This window comes from Spodoptera frugiperda, chromosome 12, assembly GCF_023101765.2.
Source record: "Spodoptera frugiperda isolate SF20-4 chromosome 12, AGI-APGP_CSIRO_Sfru_2.0, whole genome shotgun sequence".
NCBI lineage: Eukaryota > Metazoa > Arthropoda > Insecta > Lepidoptera > Noctuidae > Spodoptera > Spodoptera frugiperda.
Genome location: NC_064223.1, coordinates 8504607 through 8527649, shown reverse-complemented (window position 1 = coordinate 8527649; position 23043 = coordinate 8504607). Strand labels below are relative to the sequence as shown.

At 40.0% G+C, this 23043-nt stretch overlaps 2 protein-coding genes across 2 annotated transcripts; both read left to right on the top strand.

Annotated features, from left to right (window-relative positions):
* Nucleotides 1-1170: 1170 nt before the first annotated feature.
* On the top strand, nucleotides 1171-23015 carry LOC118262404 (protein Wnt-11b-2). Its single transcript, XM_035573717.2, is given in 8 exon segments — nucleotides 1171-1473; nucleotides 14291-14526; nucleotides 18405-18621; nucleotides 18766-19053; nucleotides 19197-19359; nucleotides 20671-20803; nucleotides 20806-20929; nucleotides 21361-23015. Coding segments are annotated over 8 exon segments (1410 nt in total). The 5' UTR covers nucleotides 1171-1402; the 3' UTR covers nucleotides 21539-23015.
* Nucleotides 12044-14184, top strand: LOC118262405 (uncharacterized). Its single transcript, XM_035573720.2, has 2 exons — nucleotides 12044-12377; nucleotides 12948-14184. The coding sequence occupies exon 2, from the start codon at nucleotides 13011-13013 to the stop codon at nucleotides 14043-14045; it is 1035 nt and encodes a 344-aa protein (XP_035429613.2). The 5' UTR covers nucleotides 12044-12377; nucleotides 12948-13010; the 3' UTR covers nucleotides 14046-14184.
* Nucleotides 23016-23043: the final 28 nt, after the last annotated feature.

Genomic DNA, 23043 nt, shown 5'->3' with positions numbered 1-23043 from the left:
ATTTTAAAATAACCCTTTTATATGAATACTAAGATGACTTAAAAAACAAACAATGTTGGAATGTATGAGAGGTTCATAAGTCAGTCAGGTCGCGGCTTTCACCAAAAAAAGTTGAGTGATCGTGCCAATGTAAACTATTTTATTAGATACACATGCATTGCCTAGAGTTAGAATCTTTATCTGATGGACCTACAGGCATTAAGCACCCCTCACATTTCATGCAACTGTGACAACTACTAGCTAGAAGTGGTATCTATCTACGTAATATGGCTACCTTCTGACAATCCAGAAACAATGGAAAAGGCCTTAATATAATTTTATTACACGAAACAGATTTAAGGTCCTTCGTTTAAATATTCCACTGAGGTAATGTAATGAATGTAACAGAGCGGTAGTTTTATTAGGGTTTCGTCCATAGTGGAAAGGATATAGTATAAGGAAAGCTAAGTGATTCCGAGCAGAAGAGAGTTAAAGAATAAAAGGGCTTTCAGAGATATGTAGCCACAGTGACGTACTCTACTCTAGTGGCATGTGAACGGGTAAATAAGCACCGAATCCGCGCATAATAGGCACAATGCTTCACAATGAATGAATGCCCACTCGACTGAATTGATAAGTGGGTTGTACCGCTTGCGTGGGGAGCGCGTGTCCGCCCGCCCGCCCGATTCGCCGCGCGCCACTGTCAGGGGAATGTGAACCGGTTGCATATTTGTGCCTATGAGAACCTGCTTTCATTGAGTACTGAATATGTAAATACTGAGTTTGAAAGTTGTTAGTATTAAATCATATATTCAAGTATCAATAAGATCACAACGAACAATGCTTATAAAATGTGTCTATGATGTGAAAAGACATCAATCAGTAGGTATTGCTACCAGCAGCCCTGACGCAAAAAATCTAAATTTGGCCTGTCTGTGTGTCAGCTTCTAAACAGGCGGATTCCTTCAAATAATATTTTTTATAGTTAGCCTCTTTCGCCAATAATTTTAAGATAAACTATGCTCAGCTTAGTTTCTTATTTTTTATTATTGGTACCAACTTGTTATTTACGCCCAATCATTCCAGGATGTGACAGGAGGAGATTACCAAAGCGCAATAACTACTCTTAAGTGTGTCCTTACTGGAGAAAGCATTAATCTTTGACGATCTCGCCGGTTGCGGCGGCGGCGCGTTTTGTCTGCCTGACCACTGGCCGAGAGTGGCAGAGGTGGTCGCAGTCGTGCATTCTGTCGCAATCGCAGCTCGAGAGCGCTCATCTCGCACCGCTCGCTGCCCGTTGGACTATCCGACACTCTCGAAATTTTCCCGCCAATAATTTTCGCGCGTTTTATTTTCTTTTTATTCATTTATTTTCAACGATTCGTTCGTGTATTTGCAATGCAGTGATCGATTTTATTTTGTGATGCGTTGTTACATTGCGTTTATTTTATTCTTTGTGTTTTTACCGAAGTCGACTAAGGCGATTCGATGGTTGTAAGTAATGTTTTGTTATATTTTTTAATCTAACGTAGCATAGAGCATAAGCATAAAACAACATATTTAATTTAAATAATTTAAATTTCTTTTCTCGAAATATATGCTTCTGAAATAACCTATTAGGTAATTGTTAATTTGTTCGTGCTCAAATTGTTCGTTTTTTTAAATAATAAAAAAATTGTAAATGTGATTGATTACCTACAAATATTAATCTAAGATACCTAGGTAATACACTTAGTTAAGATCACATCTTCACATCAACAGATTTTAGGTAGATAAGTAGCCACTGCTGACCAAAGCCCTCTCGCAAAGAGATTTGAGCAATAATCACCACATTTGTTCAATGCGGGTTGAATATTTCTAACTTTTTATAGGTACTTAATTAGAGATTATAAGCCCAGGCTTCCTCACGATGTTTTCCACCTTTGTAGATCTTAGAAGGGGCATACAACCTACCTAACGTAACAAAAGACATTTTTTAGACATGCGAATATTAACTTAAAAAAATTAAATGCTTGATGCGCAATGGTCGCGGCACAGATTTGTAAGTATTTGCAAATTAGGCACATACTTAGTCTGCTCAAAGTAGACATCAAATTAGTTGTCTAATAACATACCTACCTACATTATAAGTTAAATTGAATTAACCGTTATTAATCAACTGTCAAAAGTCGCTATCGACACGTGTGCGTTGAAAGTTATTTGGGATTAAAAGTCTATAATTAAAAAATAAAAACCAATATTTATATCATGCAATTAGAAAGTATTGTCCCTCAAAACTATCACAACAACAGTTCATGGACTAGACCTACCTGTGAAATCACGTTAAATAAAAAGCGCTTTAAATAGGTAAGCGCGTAAGTAGGTAGGTACACTACCTAAAGCCGACCTCATCTAGAATATCTTTTTATAATTTTTGACGTGTAAAAGTGCTCTTTTATTATTGCAGATAAGTGCTCTTATTTTATTTAGCCTATTTGCAGAAAAGTTAAATAATTTTATTTCAACCATGAAATTTCGCTTAGGACCTACGTGATATTTTATAAAACGTGATTTTTATAATTTGAATCTTAAAGATGGCGATTCCTGGACGTTATCCAGATCAATCACAATTTTAAGAAAAATAAAAAACGCTTGAAATATTGTATTTTAACCCACAATAACTTTCAACGCACACAAACAATGTAATGGTAAACCCAAGGTCTCCATGTCCATCAAAATTGGGGCCTTTTCCTAATTTGGACTTGACTTGAAAATACCTTTGACTTCCAAGTAAAATCATACAATGACTTCTGCCGCCTTTTTTGAGAGGGGAACATCATCCAACGACTTCTGCCGCCTTTTTTTGTAAGAGGAAACCATCATCCACCGACTTCTGCCGCCTTATTTGAGATAACATCATCCAATGTCTTCTTTCGTATTGGGTGATGTGAGAAGGAGTGTCAGACTCACTCTCAGACAGCGGTGGGCCCTGCATGGGCTAAGCAACGTATGGAACAAGGGGGACTGGGATGCATCTCCTCCTTTTGCGAAGCAGTCATGCTAGCTAAGGAGAACGCAGGGCGGGTGAGCCGTCACGAGTGACACACCGTAAGTGCGGGTCTGTGGACGGCGATAAAGGGCTCGCCGCCCGACCAGATCCAGACCATCGTCGATGGCTCTTTAAAGCGCGTCGCGTGAGAGAGTTGCTGTTCGTTAGTCTCACTACAATTCGAGAACGGGTGGACCAATTTGGCAAATTTTGGTCTTGAATTATTTGTGCAAGTCTAGGGCAGGTCTAAAAGGTGAGAAAAAAATGTTTGAGGCGGTACGAAGTTTGCCGGGTCAGCTAGTATTTTATAAAATTGCAAATTAGGTCGTAAAATTATCTTTAACTTCACTATCTACCAGTTGGACGAATGAACAATGCCGTTGTCATCAAGAGAACACACTGCTCCTTATTGGAAAATAGGATCGGCATCAACGCAGAAATCGAACCCACATGACGTTGTAGCACTACAGCTTTACGCCAACTAGCCGAAAAACTCTAAAACTACTGAATACGTACATGTTTAGTACGTATTTTATCACTTTTAAGTGTGGGATAGCGATGTTTCGGCACGAATGGGTCGGCTCGACAGGAGAAGTGATAGGACGCTTGCGATGGTTTTCGCATTTCTTATTACGGTTTTTTTTGAGGGGTGAAAATCATCCAATCGCCTTGGACTCTCTCGCCTTGGGCTAGACAAGAGGGAATGTTAGACTCTTACTGACTAATGATCACCCCGTTCCTATTTTTGCTTTTTGAGCCGGAGCGCGGAGCCCCGGAAACCCTCTAGGCAGTCCGCAGTTTCGTGTCGGCATCAGCCCTACTGGGCCCCATCTGTGGCGGTCTGATGGCTCTTTAACGCTCTTGAACGCGGCGCGCCGCATTCAAGGGTTTGGTTGGGGAGCGAGCTACCCGTGCTCGCCGTTCATAGGCCCATGTTTTACGGTGGCCGAAGATCATCTAGCGATCCCCGACGTTCAGAGTGTCCTTCGCGACGGCTGGGATGTGAGGGCGTAGTAATTCGTTGCCTCATGTGCCCCGCCTCCTACTTAGCTAGCTAGAAGAGGTCATCTCTTCGTAGAAGAAGGAGACGGTATCCCAATCGTTCTCGATCCGATTAGATTCAGGGCTGGACGCGAGAGGTTGCCGTCGCCGACCACTCCCATGCAAGGCAGACTGCTTCCGTACGTTTCACCATGTCCTCTGGGCGGTATTTGCAGTGATGACGGCATTTCCTTCCGCTCCATCAAAAGAGGAACGCCCTACCGAAGCTCTCATGTCCGGTAAGCAATTGCGTCAGGCGCTATGTGATGCGAGGACGCCGTAGCGTCTCTCAAGCCGCTCCTCAAAGAGGGGACTTGCCGTTGCAATGACAGCCAACCCATCCCTATTATAGATAACACTAATAGATAAATACATACATAAATTAAATATCAGGTAACTTGTGTTTATCGCTTCACTGATAGGTACCTATACGGTTTGCTGGTCAAGGATAAAAAATGTTAGCAGGACTTGTAATTAGCTGATAGCGATTGAAATGTAATTGAATTCTGAAAGTTTATGAAAATCATGGATATGGTAATTACCTATACATATACATTAGGTAGATATATTTTTGATGTTAATTAAGATACGACAACTAACGAGCAGATGCGTCACTTGACGCAAGCAAACGGCGGGCACCGCCTATGTACACTCGAACCGGCACTCAAAGTGGGTGGTAATTGGCTTTCGATAATCTCACACGCATATACACTCACAGAAATATTAATATTTATGTACATATACACCACACAGTACACAGTACACAAGACACAATACAACGCAAGCTTTGTTTCACGCCGACGGAAACTAGTAAAGAACAAAAGACAAGCACGACACAGACAGTAGGCATGTAAAGTAGGTATTAATTAATGAACCGTAGTTATTAATGAATGAGATTTCGATGAAATTAATAAAACTGGGTAGGTATCTACTGTGTTAATTAACATTTTGATAAGTTCACTGTGGGATTATAATATAAATACGTTAACGTAACAGGCAATTCGGATTAACATCATTAACGTGAATCAAACAACACAGTCCAGCCTATTACGGGCTTCACGTAATTAACGAATGCTTAAAGCGAATTAATCAATACAGTAGCCATCACAAAAGCACAAAACGGTAGGTACAAAATTACATTGTTATTGTACCATTTGAAACATCCACAGGATTTAAAGCGGTTGTAACGGGTCGGTTCTCCCCGTCCATCGACGCTCCCTAATTGAACATTGCACTAATGAGCACCGTTGTTCAGTTGCAATCCGCAATTATTCGCCCCGAGATTACACTCGCTAATATCCCGGGAAATGTGAGCTTTGCTACGAACACGATTTTCGGCATAGCTTTAATTATTTCATTATTACGGTAGGTACCTACTTACTCGTGTTGTATTTATCGTTTGTTGAATGTTTTCTTTCGTTAATGATAATTGATACTCATAAGTTACCTATACATTTTCTAATTTTTTATTTAATTATTTCTAATAAGATAAAGTTCTTGATGGTATACCCATTGAAGTACTGACTGAATACCTAGACATTTTATGAAATTAATATTCTTTTCGTTTCCTTTATTCATCGAAGTCAAGGAAGTATTGAATATTCCCGGAACATTCCCGATGTTTGGCCCAATATATTTTTATATTATTACACATTACTTCCTCTCGTATCCAAAGTTTTACAGTAAAATGTCGTCGTCTAAGTGATTCCAGTGAGAGGAGCGGTCTCAGTTTTCGCTGAGTTAGCAAGGGCCGTGTGTGGTAGACCGAAAAAATAATTTCCCTCGCTCGAGTTCCCACTGTGACTTTTCCAGGCGGCCGTCCCGTGCATCTGGCGGGACCTATTATTAGGGGACGGCTCTTAATGCTTTCTTAGGTATTTTTATATGGCTGCCGTCTTAGTTTTTACGATTGTGATTTTTATTGAATTCCCCCTTCAGCGTAACGTATGTAGGTAGCCCACGACGTAGGTACGCCTGCCGAGTGCGGACGAAGGTAAAATATGAGCCACTTAGTAAAAGATTTATTTTATTGCACTGTGCTGGACACGCGTTCTATAACTAGCTATTTTATTTTTCTCGGAAAGGACGGATTTATGTCATCTATAAGGTATAGGACTGCTGTGATTGAAACGTGATAAATCAATGAATGCAATTAAATTCATTTAATTGGGACCTAATTGGTGGGTTCTCATTCTACAAATCCACGGTACATTTGAGGTGGGTATTTTTTGTTAATAGTTATCACGTTCGATTTTATTAGGTCTAATCTTGCAACTGAATGGCTTATGTAAAAAGGAACTTATCATTAACAAAATGGACAGTTTTTTTTTTAATATTTCAGTATTTTTGTTTAAAGCAATTTAAATAATTACTACTTTACTGCCTAATTTACGTTAAATTGTTGCACTATGGCACCAAGTCCTATGGCCTTAACGTTGAAGTTTGATTTTAGGGGTTAACAAAACAGTAGCGCACGTGATACTCAAAACAACAATAAATGGATCACCTAAAGAATTATCCCGTGCGGGAATCGAACCCGTGACATGTTACACTGAGTTGGTTGCCCAAATCAGATCGATATCTTTATCTTACAATAATAGGTAGGTACTGATTAGACGAACGACTTAGTTTGTTTATGGAATAGGTGGCAAACGAGTCACCTGATGGTAAGCGATCAGCGCCGCCCATGGACACCCGCAACACCAGAGGAGTCACAGGTGCGTTGCCGGCGCCTGCGTAGTTACATGTTTTACCCGGGAGCCAAATAAAACTGTGAAAGGCTTCGAGGGTTCAAGTTCCACTTAGTGCTGCTGCCACAGGTCTCAGCTCACAACTCGTAGGTGCAAGTTGTCAGCTTTTTGTGTAGGTTCACAAAAAAAGTACGAGAAGTATCGTATTAGAAATTTAGAAAGTTTTAAAAAAGTTCTTTTAATTAATAGCCTTCATTACACCTTAGGTCACCTTAGGTCATTTAAAAGTTGTCAAAGTCGCGGTGTTATAATAAGTACAAGAATACAACCCTACTTTGAAAACACATTTTAAGGTAGGTAGCTTCTGCGTACATGGGAAGCTCTCCAATTTATCTTAACCGAGAACAAACGACTTAATTCTTCAACATCTCGAAGGATTGTTTTTGTTAGTCGCCTGAGGGTGGAGCGGGCAATAAGTGCAACAAATCGCTGTGTGCACGATTCATTTGATCTGACACAAATTTATCCACGCTGCGGTGCTCTTTATTTACACCGACGGCGATGTTCAGTTTGTCCTGACAAATTCATAAATTACCGACATCCTCACCGCCGTATTTGTTCGCCTTTTATTTTTATCACACATTTCTTGTTCGGCCGTATCGACGGCAACCTTTTTGAAGTAAGTATGCTTCATTAATCAATTGTACCCGATAAAGTATTAAGTATATTTTAAGCATGTACTTGTGTAAGAATTCGTTCATTTATTATGATTACTTCAAGGTTTATCTGTGTTAAAAGAAAATAGCGTATTTCATAAATCTTTTAATTAATAAACTAAATGGAACTAAAGAACCATTTACAAAATAAACACGTTAAAATCGAAGAACTCCTTGTCAATTACTTAACAGCTTCAAAAGAAGTAAGTAGCGACAAAGAAAATGTAAGTAACTCAAAGGCAAGAAGTGGCAATACTAATAGTAATTAGCGCTTGAAGCCGAGGTGCGGGGGTGCAGTTCGGTGGCGTGAGGGGGGCGGCACGCTGTCTGGCCGCCGTTGACTCACGCGCGTACTTCCCGCGCTACACGATCTGCCCGCCCAACGCGCCCGCCCGAAATTGTCTATATGATTCGCCTTCAGGAAATTTGTAATATTCATTAATAATTAATTAACACTTTGTATTTGGAGATAATTATATTAAACTTGTCTAATTTACTCATGACAGAACAAATAACGTGAATTATGAGCTAGCAACAAGCAGATGCATAGATGCGCAGGTAGGTACGTAGCGCATTTACATAACCAAATAACCTGAGAATTACTTATTACAATCCCCTGTAAAAATACCCAAATAATTCACGTCGCGGCAGTAATATGGGGTTGCCATCACAGTTTTAATATGTCATTTTGTCCAGCGTGCTACAAGCTCTCTTCTCTATAAAGATAAGGCACGTCTCGGCACTCTATTCCCTCTCACAACTTGCAAAAAATACTTGTTTATAATCTCCTTCATTTCTCTGGGAGGATTAGTTGACAAGATTTACTGACTTGTGTTTTTTACCTTTTTTCTCCCACACGACCACATCCTCGTGTTAACATCTAAAATAACGCAGCTGCATATCTGAATGAGTGTCGAAACATGTCTCGAAATATCCAATGTTTGGCTATTAAACGACAGTTGTCGCCCTACCTTTAATTTATATCGTTTGCTCTTTATCTATTAAAAAAGTTAGTCTACTACCCACCTCTCTACATATTTACTTCTATGTTTGAAAATAGAGGTGTTAATGCCTATCATATTATACTTTCCTTTTTTATATTTTTTGCATTTCAAATTAATGATTTATTAAACTTTAGCACAGTATACATTATATACTGTGACTAGGTACGTATTTTATGTAGATAGATTTATAGATGGTTATACAGTACTGTCATTATTTAGTACTGATGAGATAATCGAAGCCTTTATTATAGGTACCTACTGAACCATCCGTTGTATAAGTACCTAACTTGAAAGTGGAATCAATGAGTATTGACTATAAAGTTAAACTTTAGGACGCTGCCACTATACCAACCAATAAAACGAAACAAGTGCTCCTTTCAGCGTGGTGACTTAGATAAATAGCTATTGTATTGAACAATTTGTTGAGTAATCCTTGCATTTGTTTCAATTATTCCCACTTCCCACTTGAACGGCCACTTACCTACATTTAAATCGAATGTATTTCTGTGACACGTGCCTGGCGTATAAACTCGCTGAATACTTTATGTTTAATTAGGCTGATATTCGCGTACAATATCCCATTTGATACCGTTTATGATATCCCTCATATTAATGTGCTATTACTATTCTCGAGCGCGAATTTCATATGAATATAAATTTTGCAATTTTCATTTATATGCGCACATTTACCAAATGGAAATTGTACATCTTGATTACGTATAGTTATTAGGCACTTTCTATGTGTCAAATGGTTCATAATTAGGGTATCATTGTCCCGTGTGTAATGGAGCGAGGTAGCTGACAGTGACTGGGAGGAAAGGCAGCCCTTGTAACTGATTGGAACAAATTGTGATCTTTCGCTAACGTTACGTAATTGTTGATTGAATGTACCTACCTCTTGTTGATTACTGAGCATGGTACATATTAGAGGATGTGGGCTTGGAAATGATTCGACAAATCCACATAGTTTCGTAAAGGGGATTATTTATTTAATGTTTTTGTCTGTAAATAGAGACGAACATAGGTTAAGTGTTTTTGATATTGCTAACCAAATGGATATTTGTAATCGGAAATAAATAAATTGAATTGAAAGTATTTGACAATTAATATCAAAGCGTTAATGCAACATTTAGAAGTACTAAATGTCACGACGTGATGTTCAGTAGTACTTAAAATGTATTTATGCTAATTAAATTCACATTTAAAAGTCGATAGCTACAACAAAAGTTTCCTTTAAACTTCCCTTAGGCTGCGATGCAGGCCGGTGGCCACAGGGGCTGCTACACACGCCACAACAATCATATAACATTTAATCATCATTAAAGTGGAATCAGTGACGCGCCGCTGCCGCTGCAGCCGCGTCAGCTGTATTGCGCCCCAAACGGGTTTTTGCTCCATCGTGGGATTTTGACGATGTTTTAAATGTTTTACAATTTTAAAGTAACAGGCTGGCAAACTTCGCAACAGCAAAAATAATGATTCAAAGAAATAAAATATCCACCAAACATTGCTAGACATATTGTAATTTTAACAAATATAATATAGGTAACGTAGAAATCTCTATTTCAGCTGGACAGTTATGAGGAAAATAATTATTAGTAGGTACCTAAATTAGGTGGTACAGTGGTAGATAAATTCAAAGAAAATATGTTATAAAATCTATTTCGCGTTTTTAAAAATAGGTACGCACAATTTGGATCTGTTGTCTTGTAATACCAAATCGGTGTACGAGTATTGTTATATATTTTTAGTTGCCATTTTTAATAATGCTATGGCTTTATTATTGCGTAGACATGTGACCCTTTTCGGTATTAGAAAAATTACATTGTGACGGCCTATTTTATCTGCATGTACAACACAAAGAGATCTACCCAAAAATACTGGGTGGTCTTTTGTGCCAACGACCAGTTATGACAAAGCGAAACCCTGTGCCCCTCTGCACGGTTCTTTGTCTACCAGATCGAGATAGGCGCGTAAAATTTGATACGGGAATTATTTTATTAGATCAAACGTACACGTGCGCGGCGTGACGAATGCGATAATGTTCCCGGCCGGAGTCCAACAACGGAACAATTACATTCCACATGAATTAACCATAATAGTAGGATTACGGAAGCTTTGGGCTCGTAGCACCGTGACGTGATGGCCGGAGTCAATTGGTGCTGCGCTGTTCTGCGGATGCGTGCTGCGTAGCTGTTTCCAAGTTTGCAGGCTGCTATTAGCGAGTGGTTGCATGCGGGCCGAGTGACGTGGCCCGTCGCTCGTCATGATAGCTGCCGTGAGTGGTGACGTCGCGTGCGCTGTGTGTCACCCCCCCTCCGCACTCTTCCTCAATATTACACGGTTACACTGACTTTGCCAAGGAAATAAAGCTAATTTCTATGACGGCTTTTTAATTAGGATTTTTGATGCTAACTAAGACTACCTACTAGAACATATAGGTAAGCACCTATTTGCCAGTTTACATTCAGAATCCACCGTTTTCGGCTATCGTCTAAACTAAAAGATAGCTTTTAACCTATTGTTTAATAGGACTAAACTATTTAAAGTATAAAAAATATTACCTAATAACTGATCCTTTTTAGCATATACTGTATGTACATACTTACATACAACTCTTTACTATGACAGCCTATATTTTGTTTTAAAAATGTATACAAACACGTCGAGACAAAGACACGCACAGCACGCACTTTCCCCTTGCTGTCGAGGTTCATGTTAAGCTAAAAAGCATGGAAGGAAGGCCGGCAGGTTGTTTATTGTTCATTCGGTCGCAAAGATATGCGCAACGGAGCGGCGGCCAGCCGCGGAACTAATGCATCAATAATGAACTTGCAGTGTAGTCGGTAATAACTAACGGCAAACCTACCTTTGAAGCTGTAATTGCGAGCTAACCCTATTTAATACCTGTCACAGTCGGAACATCTCATTATATTTTACTTAATTTTGGGAAGCTTCAACTAACCCGTTATAATATATCAAATCAAATCAAGTTACATAAAATAGGTAGTAGAGTATTTAATTTTGACTATAGTGACTACTGTGATGATATCACATACTTTGGCAGTGTGGTTTCTGGCAATATGAACCGTAACACTATGCTAGATAATTTAATTGTTTCATCTGGTGTAGCTTATTATACGGACCAGTGGACGTCTTCCGACTGTTGATTGCATTTTTGCCATGCTTATTATTTGAAGCAAGTAGGTATATTTCCCTTGTGCTTGACGACTGAGCTTTACCCAGTTGTGTAATCTCTTTTGTGTCTTTAGGCGTAAGTCATTCTGCCTCTTGCATTAAACACCGAGGAAAGTGGAAACTATATTTTTTTAATCTCATCTAATAATATCTTCTGATTTATATCGTTGTGAGATGAATGTCCTTGGGGGCGCCGGACTTTAGTGTATGGTTGTATCTACAGTAGATCCTGGAGGAGTTGCAGCGGTTTTGAATGGTTTTGCTATGCTTGTCCCAAAAAAGAAGTACCAATTAAGATTACATTAACATACTTAATATTATTTTAGTAGGTATAGGTACAGTTAACATATTATGTTATCTGCAGAAAACTAAGTTTTCAGCTTTTTGCTTGTCATTAGCGTGATTACCATTAAGTTAATTCAAATAATGTTGATGATTTTACGAGCGCAACAAATTCAGTTAGTTTCACAACTATGGCACGAATTCAACCTAGATATTTGAACAAAGCGTGTTCCCCTCGCAATATTGGAAACGGTACCATCGGCAACGCGTGTCCTTGGCAGGCACAACGAAACGTCAATGAAATTTAATATACCGTCTACGATAACCCAGTTATCGTAACGTAAGCTGTATATAAAAAGCGGCAAGTACGCCTGCCGCATCCCTCGGCAGTCGCTGTAGTCCGCGGGTAGTACGGAGTGCCCGCCCGCCGCCGTCGCACGTAAGCTCCTTGTGCTACGAACTTTGCTACGCACGCTTTACCCGCCCAGCGCACTGCCACTCATACTCAACTATTATCAACGCACTGTCTTACAATTTCGACTTATTTATTGCAAAATATTTAAATATTATAAACATAAAAGAGAAAAATATTATTGATCTTTGGTAATAAATTTCACTGCATTTTTACCCGTATTGTTAGGAAAAGCTCATCGACTACTAAATACACAATAAAACAACGTGTTGAATCACAAAGACTACCTAGATCGCTCTTTCTATTGTGTAGTAGTCACAAGCACGAGTAGTAAGTTTTACATGAATAACTCTTATTTATTTTGGTCTGTCTGGTATACAATAGCGCATGAATACACTTTTACGATCACTTGACTAGTCATCAATCAAGTAGCAGGTTAAATTAAAAGTCAATCAATAACAGCGTACCTAGGAAGGATAGTTTATGTTTTGTATTTTACAGTGAACGAGCACGTGTAGTTAACTAAATTAGAAGTAGTTTATCTTAAGCATTTAATCATGTGATACGATCATAACATCCAGTATTACTTTGTTACAGCCATTGACCTCGTTTACATAATAACAATCTGAAAATGGACGAATAAAACTAAAGAACATTATAATGAGTTTGTTCGTTGATTTACGTCAAATTAAATCTTCAGTAACAAACCTATCTGAGATGGTCGACAAGATATCTTCATCTGTGACAAAGGAAAAGAAACCAGAAGAACAACCTGGGAAGGATGACATTTTGTACAGGAGTTCTATGTACACTAGTTCTATTCACAAACCGACGACTCTAGGCTTCGGAGTCCGTTTTTCCAGTCAAGAAGATGTTTACCAAAGCCTTCCAATGCCTTCGTCTAGACTACGCAGCCACGTGTCGCTCCCAAACCTGGGTAAAGCTGAAACTGCGTTCGATAAACCGAGCACTTCACGTAAGGAGGACAGGCCAAAAATTGTTGAACTCGATGAAGAAAAGAATAAAACCACCTTATATTTATCGTCAGAAAATATCAACGACTGGATAGTTGCAACTATTAATAAGAGACCTCATTTTGATGACGTGGGAGAAACTCACCCTATGGATTTCTTAGAAAATATACAGTACTACATATCCGAATTAAAAATGGCCCAGGAAAAACAACTTCCATTCATTATTTCATGTTTAGAAGGAGTTCCACTCATGTGGGCTCGATGCTTCAGGAGTGAGTTCAAAGATGTGGAAACATTCTATAAAGCTTTCGAACTAGAATTCTGGGGCCCCGACAGACAAAAAGCGGTATTATACGACATGAAATTAGGAAAATACGACGAGAGTAATCCCAGAGTCAGTATGTCAGAATATTTCTTGCACAAAGTGTCCAACTATAGACATTTAACACCGTCCCCATCAGACTTGGAGATAGTTTATTCGCTGGCAGCTCATTTTCCTACAGCCGTAGAGTTAGAGCTACGCCTGGCACCCAAACCTACGCTACGCGAGGCGTACCACGTGCTACGGCGTAGAGAAGGCGAGGGTTCTGATTTTCTACCGAACTATTTGTATGAAATGTGTGAAGCCTTTCAGCGTGGCCAAAGACCAGAATCAGCCAGACGTGGTGACGGATCATCATCCTCTTATAACGTAGAACATGAAAAGAAAATTACTAAATAGTGTTAAACGACTTTGCACTAACTTTATACGTACTAACAATTCACTGCCATTGTATAACTTAATTAGACACCTAGGTACTTAGGCTATGGATGGTTACCATTTTTCAAATAAACATTACATTAAGTACATAAAATTGTTTTATTTAAATTAGTTTTTGGTTGAAACCCCATTTATTAGTCTAAAAATCTAAATTATAAAAAACCAGGTACGCCCATTACAATTGTATTGTTTTGAATTGGATACAGGGCTTTGCATGAGAGCGAAGGCAACTGGACGGAGAATGATTGCTTGGAGGCTCGTCGCGCGGGCTGGCTGTGGGGCGGGCAGGCGCGCGCGTGCCGGCGCCAGCCCTCGGCTATGCCCCACGTGGCGGGAGCTGCGCGCCTCGCTCGGGCTGCCTGTCTCTCCGCTCACCAGGGCGAGCGCTGGAACTGCTCATCCATTGAACTTGCTCCCAGATTTACTCCTGATCTCCTCACAGGTTTGTATCATCGTTTCTGTTATATTTGTATTATTTTAATCAGATAACGAATAGATAGATTACTTGATTTAAAGTGATCAGCACTACCGCACCCATGGACTACACATTTTTTTACAATGTTAGTATTTATTCTCGCTGTTTTGTTCCCATACAACACAAGAACATGTTTTCCCGTCTTTAGAAAAAGCTGCTACTTCCATCACAAATGTAAGATAAGGGAGACAAGTTTGTCGAGTCTTTTAAATCACCCTGGATGTATTGTGCGAGCGCGGCTGGCGTGACGACAGCGCCCTTTCTTTCAGCAACGGTGCGCGGGTACCGTTCCGCTCCGACCATTCTTTTTATTTACATGACACATGAACATATTTATCACTTCTCGGGTAATTAATTTTCAAATTACACCATTGTTTAATTTGAATTTAAATTTTCTATTGTTAATTAGTCCCTCATAGTGATCGAGTAGAAATTAAAGGGCAATCGTGCCGATGCCGATCGTACAGTCGGCGAAGGAACCTTATTAAATAACGGAAGACGTCACGCGATGTCTTCATAACTCTATGCCAGCACGAACTTTGCACGAGCCTCGGCGTAGGCTGCTTGTACAATAATTCGCTTCCATAATGTGACGTGGCTTTATGTACCTACATACATACTTATTAAACCAACAAATCTGTTAGGTATTTGTCTGCAGCTAAACCTATCATATATTTTTAGTATTCTTGTAGATTTTAAACTAGGTATTCAATTTCCTTTTATGTTGGTGTTCACAATCAGCGGTCGAAGAGACGTTACAAAAACAACTAAGTATCTAAAAGTTTGGAATAGAAAAGAAGACAAACAATGGGGAAGTTTTTCTAGTTTTAGCATGGTCGGCGACATTGTGTAGTTGGCAGCGAGTGCGGGCCGGATGCCGACGGTCGACTACTGCGAAATACAGAGCATTGTTTTTGGTCACCATTTCGGCGTCCGTCTGCCCACTTTAGGAAATTAATTGACACGGAACGTTGTCGGCTACAAACAAAACCGTTAGGAATCTTTGGAGTGCTCCCGGCTTGATACATTTTAATTAAAAGTTTTACGAAGCGAATAAAGTCTGCGGCCGCCGTGGCAATGAACAAAGAATAACTTTTCATTAAGAGCCGAGGTGCTTACTTACTTAGATAAGCGTCCCTCTAATTTTGCATAATGTCACTAGACAAAAAGATTTAAAAATATCGAGTTTGATATTCACTTTTCTATATCACTACTTTTTTTTAAATATTAAAATCTTGGTCACGCACAATGCACAATTTTCGCATTGATGACACCGTTTTTAAAACCAATTTCAATTACGTTGAATCCCCGGCACTGGATGTAGCCGCGATATTCGTCATCGTTGCTCGACGTGACAGGTGGTGCCTACCGCCGGTGTCACGGCATCACAAATATTTGATTTTGTTATGAGCTGGTTGTCGTGACGTTTTGCTTTACATGCGAAAAATATATCGGTACATACGTAATGCCTCACGCGACTTCGCTAACTTAGTAACTTCCTATCAAATTCGTCGTCATTGGGTTACAAATTCAGAGTACATTTAATGGTTACTTAACCTAGTCCTTAGCAATTGTTTTCCTTACAAAATCGTTACTAAAGAATAGTTTAAGTAAGCATTAAATGACTCTGAGTGTGGCAGTGAGTCTTGATATCTCATGTAGCATGGTACTCATAATAGTGATAATGATCATAGGAAAATTTAAGAAAAATTCTAGCATCATCAGAATAACCCTTCAATTGCATCATAAATATTTATAAACTGTTCATTTTATGTAATCTTTTCCAGCAGTTTTAATATTTTTGTTTGATTTGGACTGGAAACATATGAACAAATCAATTAGAACATTTTTATCAAACTATGAAATACACTTCATCAATTGGTTGTTTTTGTCATGAAATATTTATCTTTCGCAATGGAAGTTAACCAAGTAAAGTAAAACTCACAAGGAACCCCTGATACCAATAAGATAAGCCAGGTAGGTACTCTGTAAGTAGCACAATTATTAGTTTTTCCAAAGTTTAAATTTATAAATAAATATAATATATGGACAAAATCATTATGAAACATCATGTAGGTACCTTAATATATTGTGGTATAAAGTGCACCACGACCACCACCAAGAATAATGTTGTAAGCTTAAACTATCGACGAGCTGCTAGCACTCCACAAATGAATGAAAGGCAGTTTTTTCGGAAAGCGGACAAAGTTAAAAATATAAATCAATCTTACGAATCCTTATTGATGAGATAAAGCTTTTCTTGTGAAAAGCACGAAAGTTATCTTTAGTCTGTTAAATTAGAAAGACGATCGAAAGCTCGTCTTACAATGCGATCAGTGGTGAGGGTTTAGGGTCGAGCTCGAGGTACAGCGAGACGGACAAAAGATTTAATTACACGCATGAATCAAGCGTGCAGGGCGCGGGGTGGTGAGGGTGCCGGTGGAAGGGGGAGGGAAGTCATTCCGCGATAACCGTGAGCTGTGCACTCACGCGCGGTCTGCGCTGCCGATGTGCTGTGTGATAAGCCCGTCAGATGCCATTGTTTAACTCAGCTAAGGACGTGCGGGCTTTATCGCGCTGATATCGTTTGTAATTAAAAACGATTCCCTTGATAGAAAGTGCCTATCATTACCACACTTATACAAAAGCTTCAAGTTTTATACAATAGACTAGACGTTTGCCTACTGTACGCTTGGCGGATACTTCTCAAATGAAATGGTTAGTTAATCTATAATAAGTAACTTAATTCATAGGTAAAATGTCCACATTTATAAAATAAATTAACTTATATAATTTTATTCATAGGTAAAATGTCCACATTTATAAAATAAATTAAGTTAATATGTTACGAGAACAATAAAACAATTACAATAAAATTAAGAATCAAAAGCTCGGAACACAGCTGGTCGTTGGGTAATCAAATTCTTTAACAAAAGGAAATCTGCTGAGCTTTTTATTCAAATAGATCGGAAAGTTCTAAAATTCATAACGTACCAAGTCTACGGCTGCTAACTTTGCGTAAAATCGGATAAATTACGCTGACTAAAAAAAGTCGACATCGGCGGATGAATAGAGTGGCATTCGCCGGTGACGGGATATTCGGAATAGTTCGGCAGACGGAAAAGCTGCTTATTATGTTCTATATGCAACATGTTAACACACATTAACGTCAATGATGCCAACACATACTAAAACTGAAAATACTAGGTACCTCGGCGTACAAATTGGTTCGGGTCTACGTTGGGACAAATTGAGGCCGTCTCAAACCTAACTTTAAGACTTATACGTATCTTAAAGTCGCTTAGGGAATCCGCCTCCCCTCTTATTTTTAAAATGATTTTCCTAGCACTGTACCAATCAGTGCTTGGCTATTATATTACTGACTAGTGGTGCTTCCAAAATAAATCTTAATAGAGTTGAAAGTTCTAAAAGTTATGTTGCATAAACCATTTCGATATCCAACCTCGCAGCTCTACCAATCGCATTTTCGTCCGTTATTGGTTAAGATTATTCACATAATAAATGACATGGCGGACTGCGATCGAATTCATTTAGATCTTTCGAATTAAAAGCTACAGAACGGGCCGACAAGTACTTAGAAGACACGCAAGCATCATCAGATCCTGGGAAGCGTATTAACATCATCACCCTAGCACTACTTTACTCTCAGTAGATACGCAAATCTATAAAAAAACTAATTAACATCTCAATATTATGGAGTTAAACGAATACTTACAATGTAAAGTCATGGGTTACTCTGGGGTCTGAATGGTTACAACGATAGGATATTGCTCAAACAGAGTCACTGGTTACATTCATAGACACAGGTTTCGTTATGTTCTCAGGCACTCGTGAGCAAGCATACGTGTACGCGATGTCTGCGGCGGCGCTGACGTGGTCGGTGGCTCGCGCATGCGCGGCCGGCTCGTTGCCGGCGTGCTCGTGCGCTGCACCCCCACGTGCGCCGCCTCGGCCTCCGCGGCAGGCACAGATCACACCCGCCGAGCCTCACGCCAGGTTTAAATGGGGTGGATGTGGAGATAATTTTCAATGGGCTGAAAGGTAGGTATATTACTCCATTTGTTTCTAGCATGCTCGAGTGAGTGTTACTTACGAATTATAATACAGCAAATTGTTTTCAATATACGTATATACTCATCACATATGCGTGTGTTAAAAGATTTTTTGTTTTGGTATCTTTTATAGGTTTGCGAAACAATTTTTGGATGCTCATGAAATAGACGTTAGAGAAGGCAAGGTGGAAAATACCCTGGAAATAGAGACGACTACGACGGAGCTACCTACCACTACTACAACAACTATAGAGCCAACCACGGTACCACCCGTTGTCATCTTAGTGGACGATCAGCCCGCGCCAGCTAACACCAGTGCAGCTCCAAAGACCAAGAAGAAGGGACGTCGTGGACGAAAGCGGCTCCCACGCTCCCCGCGCCGAGGCCGGCCTACACGGAAAAGGTTCAGATCTAGACCGAGGTTAGCGTATTAAAGCGTTATTGCACGACGATCATCAGACTTCGTCAGGCTTTCCTACAGCAAAACGCATAACGTGGCAATATAATCAAGAGAAAACTAATTGAATATCAGAGTAGGTACTAAGATATTTTCTTTTTCATCAGGTATGATTATGACGACAGAGGCTCCAGATACCGCAATATCGAATATCGTATGGCAGCTGACGACCCAAGGTTTGACCCTCAAGTGGATTTGCGAACACGACTTGAACGACTGCGAGAGCTTATTGCATCTGCTAACTTGATGAATGGACGATTTGGAAGAAAGGTACATATGAGTTAAGATTTTATAATTATCTCCTGCATGTAACTGTCTGTCTGACTACCTGATTGAAATTCCTGGACAAGTACCTTTTTTAGTTAATATCGTTCTCAGGCACTCGGTGTCTGCCGGAATGCGCACGATGTGCACGCGCCACGGCGTGTCGGGGTCGTGCTCGGTGCGCACGTGCTGGCGCGCGCTGCCGGCGCTGGCGCGCATGGCGGCGGCGCTGGCGGGCGTTGCGGCGGCGCCGCCCGCTGCGGCTGCACGCCCGCCACGTGCGCCGCGCTCGGCCTCCGCGCCTGCGCACAGATCACGCCCACCCCGACTACTGCGAGCCTCGACCCCGCCGCTGGCTCGCTCGGCACCCATGGCAGGTACGAACGATGTGGAGATAATTTTCAATGGGCTGAAAGGTATATTACTCTTATTTGTTTCTAGCATGCTCGAGCGAGTGTTACTTACGCAGCCTCACTATCTCTAGCATATATACCTACCTATACCTTCATTATAATAGGTACAGCAAAATGTTGATCAATATATACTCATCACATATGCGTTTGTTAAAAGATTTTTTGTTTTGGTATCTTTTATAGGTTTGCGAAACAATTTCTGGATGCTCATGAAATAGACGTTCGAGAAGGCAAGGTGGAAAATATCCTGGAAATAGAGACTACTACGACGGAGCTACCTACCACTACTACAACAACTATAGAGCCAACCACGATACCACCCGTAGTCATCTTAGTGGACGATCAGCCCGCGCCAGCTAACATTTAAGGTTTCTATTAACTCCAAAGACCAAGAAGAAGGGACGTCGTGGCCGAAAGCGACTCCCACGCTCCCCGCGCCGAGGCCGGCCTACACGGAAAAGGTTCAGATCTAGACCGAGGTTAGCGTATTAAAGCGTTATTGCACGACGATCATCAGACTTCGTCAGGCTTTACAGCAAAACGCATAACGTGGCAATATAATCAAGAGAAAACTAATTGAATATCAGAGTAGGTACTAAGATATTTTCTTTTTCATCAGGTATGATTATGACGACAGAGGCTCCAGATACCGCAATATCGAATATCGTATGGCAGCTGACGACCCAAGGTTTGACCCTCAAGTGGATTTGCGAACACGACTTGAACGACTGCGAGAGCTTATTGCATCTGCTAACTTGATGAATGGACGATTTGGAAGAAAGGTACATATGAGTTAAGATTTTATAATTATCTCCTGCATGTAACTGTCTGTCTGACTACCTGGTATTGAAACTTCCTGGCGCAAGTACTTTTTAGTCAAGCATCGGCTTGTATGCATGTGCAGGCGGTGTCTGCCGGAATGCGCACGAAGTGCACGTGCCACGGCGTGTCGGGGTCGTGCTCGGTGCGCACGTGCTGGCGCGCGCTGCCGGCGCTGGCGCGCGTGGCGGCGGCGCTGGCGGGCGAGGCGGCGCGCGCCGGCCCGCACTGCGGCCGCACGCCCGCCACGCGCGCCGCGCCCGCCCGCGCCTGCGCTACGTCACGCCCAGCCCCGACTACTGCGAGCCCGACCCCGCCGCTGGCTCGCTCGGCACCCACGGCAGGTACGAACAATACCTCATAACATAACAATCTTTAAAAATATAAAATATCCTGAAGAACTGTCTAGTCTTTGGCATTAGTCCCCCGGTATGTTGAAGTTATGAGAATATTTCTGAGTCAAACTTGAAAAAAACATATTCCGTGAATTTGGAATTACTGTGTGGTAAATAACACTATTATTATTTATTTGATAATTATAAATAGTAAATAAACGAATTAAAAATTACGTCAAGCTAGTTTCTTTTTAGGTGTTTCAGTTTTAGTGTTGCCGCGTAACTAATTTGAAATTAACACTAAAAGTTAAATATTTTATTAACTATTCATTTCCGCCTATCCCTTTGTTTGTCAAAAATGTTGGAAATGATCTGTTCTATAACCTGATACGAGATTTTGCCAAAGCAGCCTGTACATAGCAGTGTTGTCCCCCGTGCAGGAAGTGCAACGCGAGCCTGGGCAGCGCGGCGGGCGGGTGCGGGCGGCTGTGCTGCGGGCGCGGGCGGCGCGCCGTGCGCTCCAGCCGCCTGGAGCGCTGCCACTGCCGGTACCACTGGTGCTGCCGCGTCGACTGCCAGCTCTGCCGCCTCACCACTGAGGAACACTACTGCAACTGATCTACTTACGCATCGGCTATTCTTATCGAACTTAAATAAAGCATACCACATTAGCTGCAGGAAAATATCCCCAAATTACGGTTATATCAATGAAACTATCCTGTAGGTTTTTTCCACAAGTTACCAAATCCTGATTGACACTCCGATTTTATTAATTTTACTGCGTTTAATTTTAAGACGAACCAGTATATTTTGAACCAAAGAGATAAAATATAATGTTTGACTAGTCATTTTACCTTTCTAAGCAATTAATATTAAATAGTTCCGGTTATCTCTTGTAATCTATAAAACGACTGTAAGATGGAATTATGGTTATTTACTAGTTTTGCCTAAAAGTTTTAGTGAAAGTGAATCAATGGAGACTTTGGAAAAATATTAGAGCACTGACACGACTGTGAACTAAATATTATGAATTATTATTTTATAAAGAAAATCGATTGAAATCTCCAGGTACCATAATGGTAAATTCTGGAAATGTGTTTGCAATTTATTTTATTGCAAGGAACACTATTTTATCGACCACTTGTAATACCGCAGATATAAATATTATATTGAAGAATAACAATTGCAAGTAACGTTCTGAAAAGCGTTATCAGTATTTCACTGTAGGTACTTAGAACTCTTGACACTTTTTAAATGGTTTTATTTATTCGTTAAGACTGTCTGTTATTTTGTAACATATCGGAAGTTATAATTCCAATTATTACGTAACTTAGTATGTACTTTCAAATATTTCGACAATAAATTGTATTGAGTAGAAATTAAAGACGTATTTGCCCACCGCTGTATATTCAGCTATGAATAATATTGATGTTTTCCATTTTGTGCTGATGCATTAAAATCATACATCTGTATTCTGTCATTACGACGTGTAATCGTTTTAATAAAAAAAGACATACTTATCCTACGGTAAATGTACTAAGTATTATATTCCTAGTGTCATTTATTCGCATTGTTGTACATATTGTAGTATTTATTAAACTCTTACCTACCTACTTGTAGATTTAGATATCTTATTGTCAAATTAACTTTAATACTTCGTAGTTTTAGTCGTATTCGATATCTATAGTCGTTCCATGTCAAATGATAATTTTATTACTTAGCTGCTTAAGAACTCTTGTATATAAAAGTCGTACTTAGAATAGAACGTTGTTTTATTTATAAACCAAATTCACTACTTCTATAATTCGTATAAAACATAAAAGGGTGTACTATAAACGAATCTAACCCTGGTTCGTTCCATTAAGGGTCAGTTCACATCTGAGGTAACATACGACGAACGTATCATCGGTTGAGTGTGAATGGTCAAGTGTTTTTCTATACTTTTGTCTGTTCTGGCGTTATTTGACCGATAATATGCGACGCATGTTACGTCAGATATGAACCGACCCTAACAATAATTTAAAATGCAAAATTGTAACTTTAGGACACTAAATCAGGGACAAAATTCATAAAAAATACACATTTTTATGTTGAATTCATTCAAAAGAAAAAAAATGAGGTAA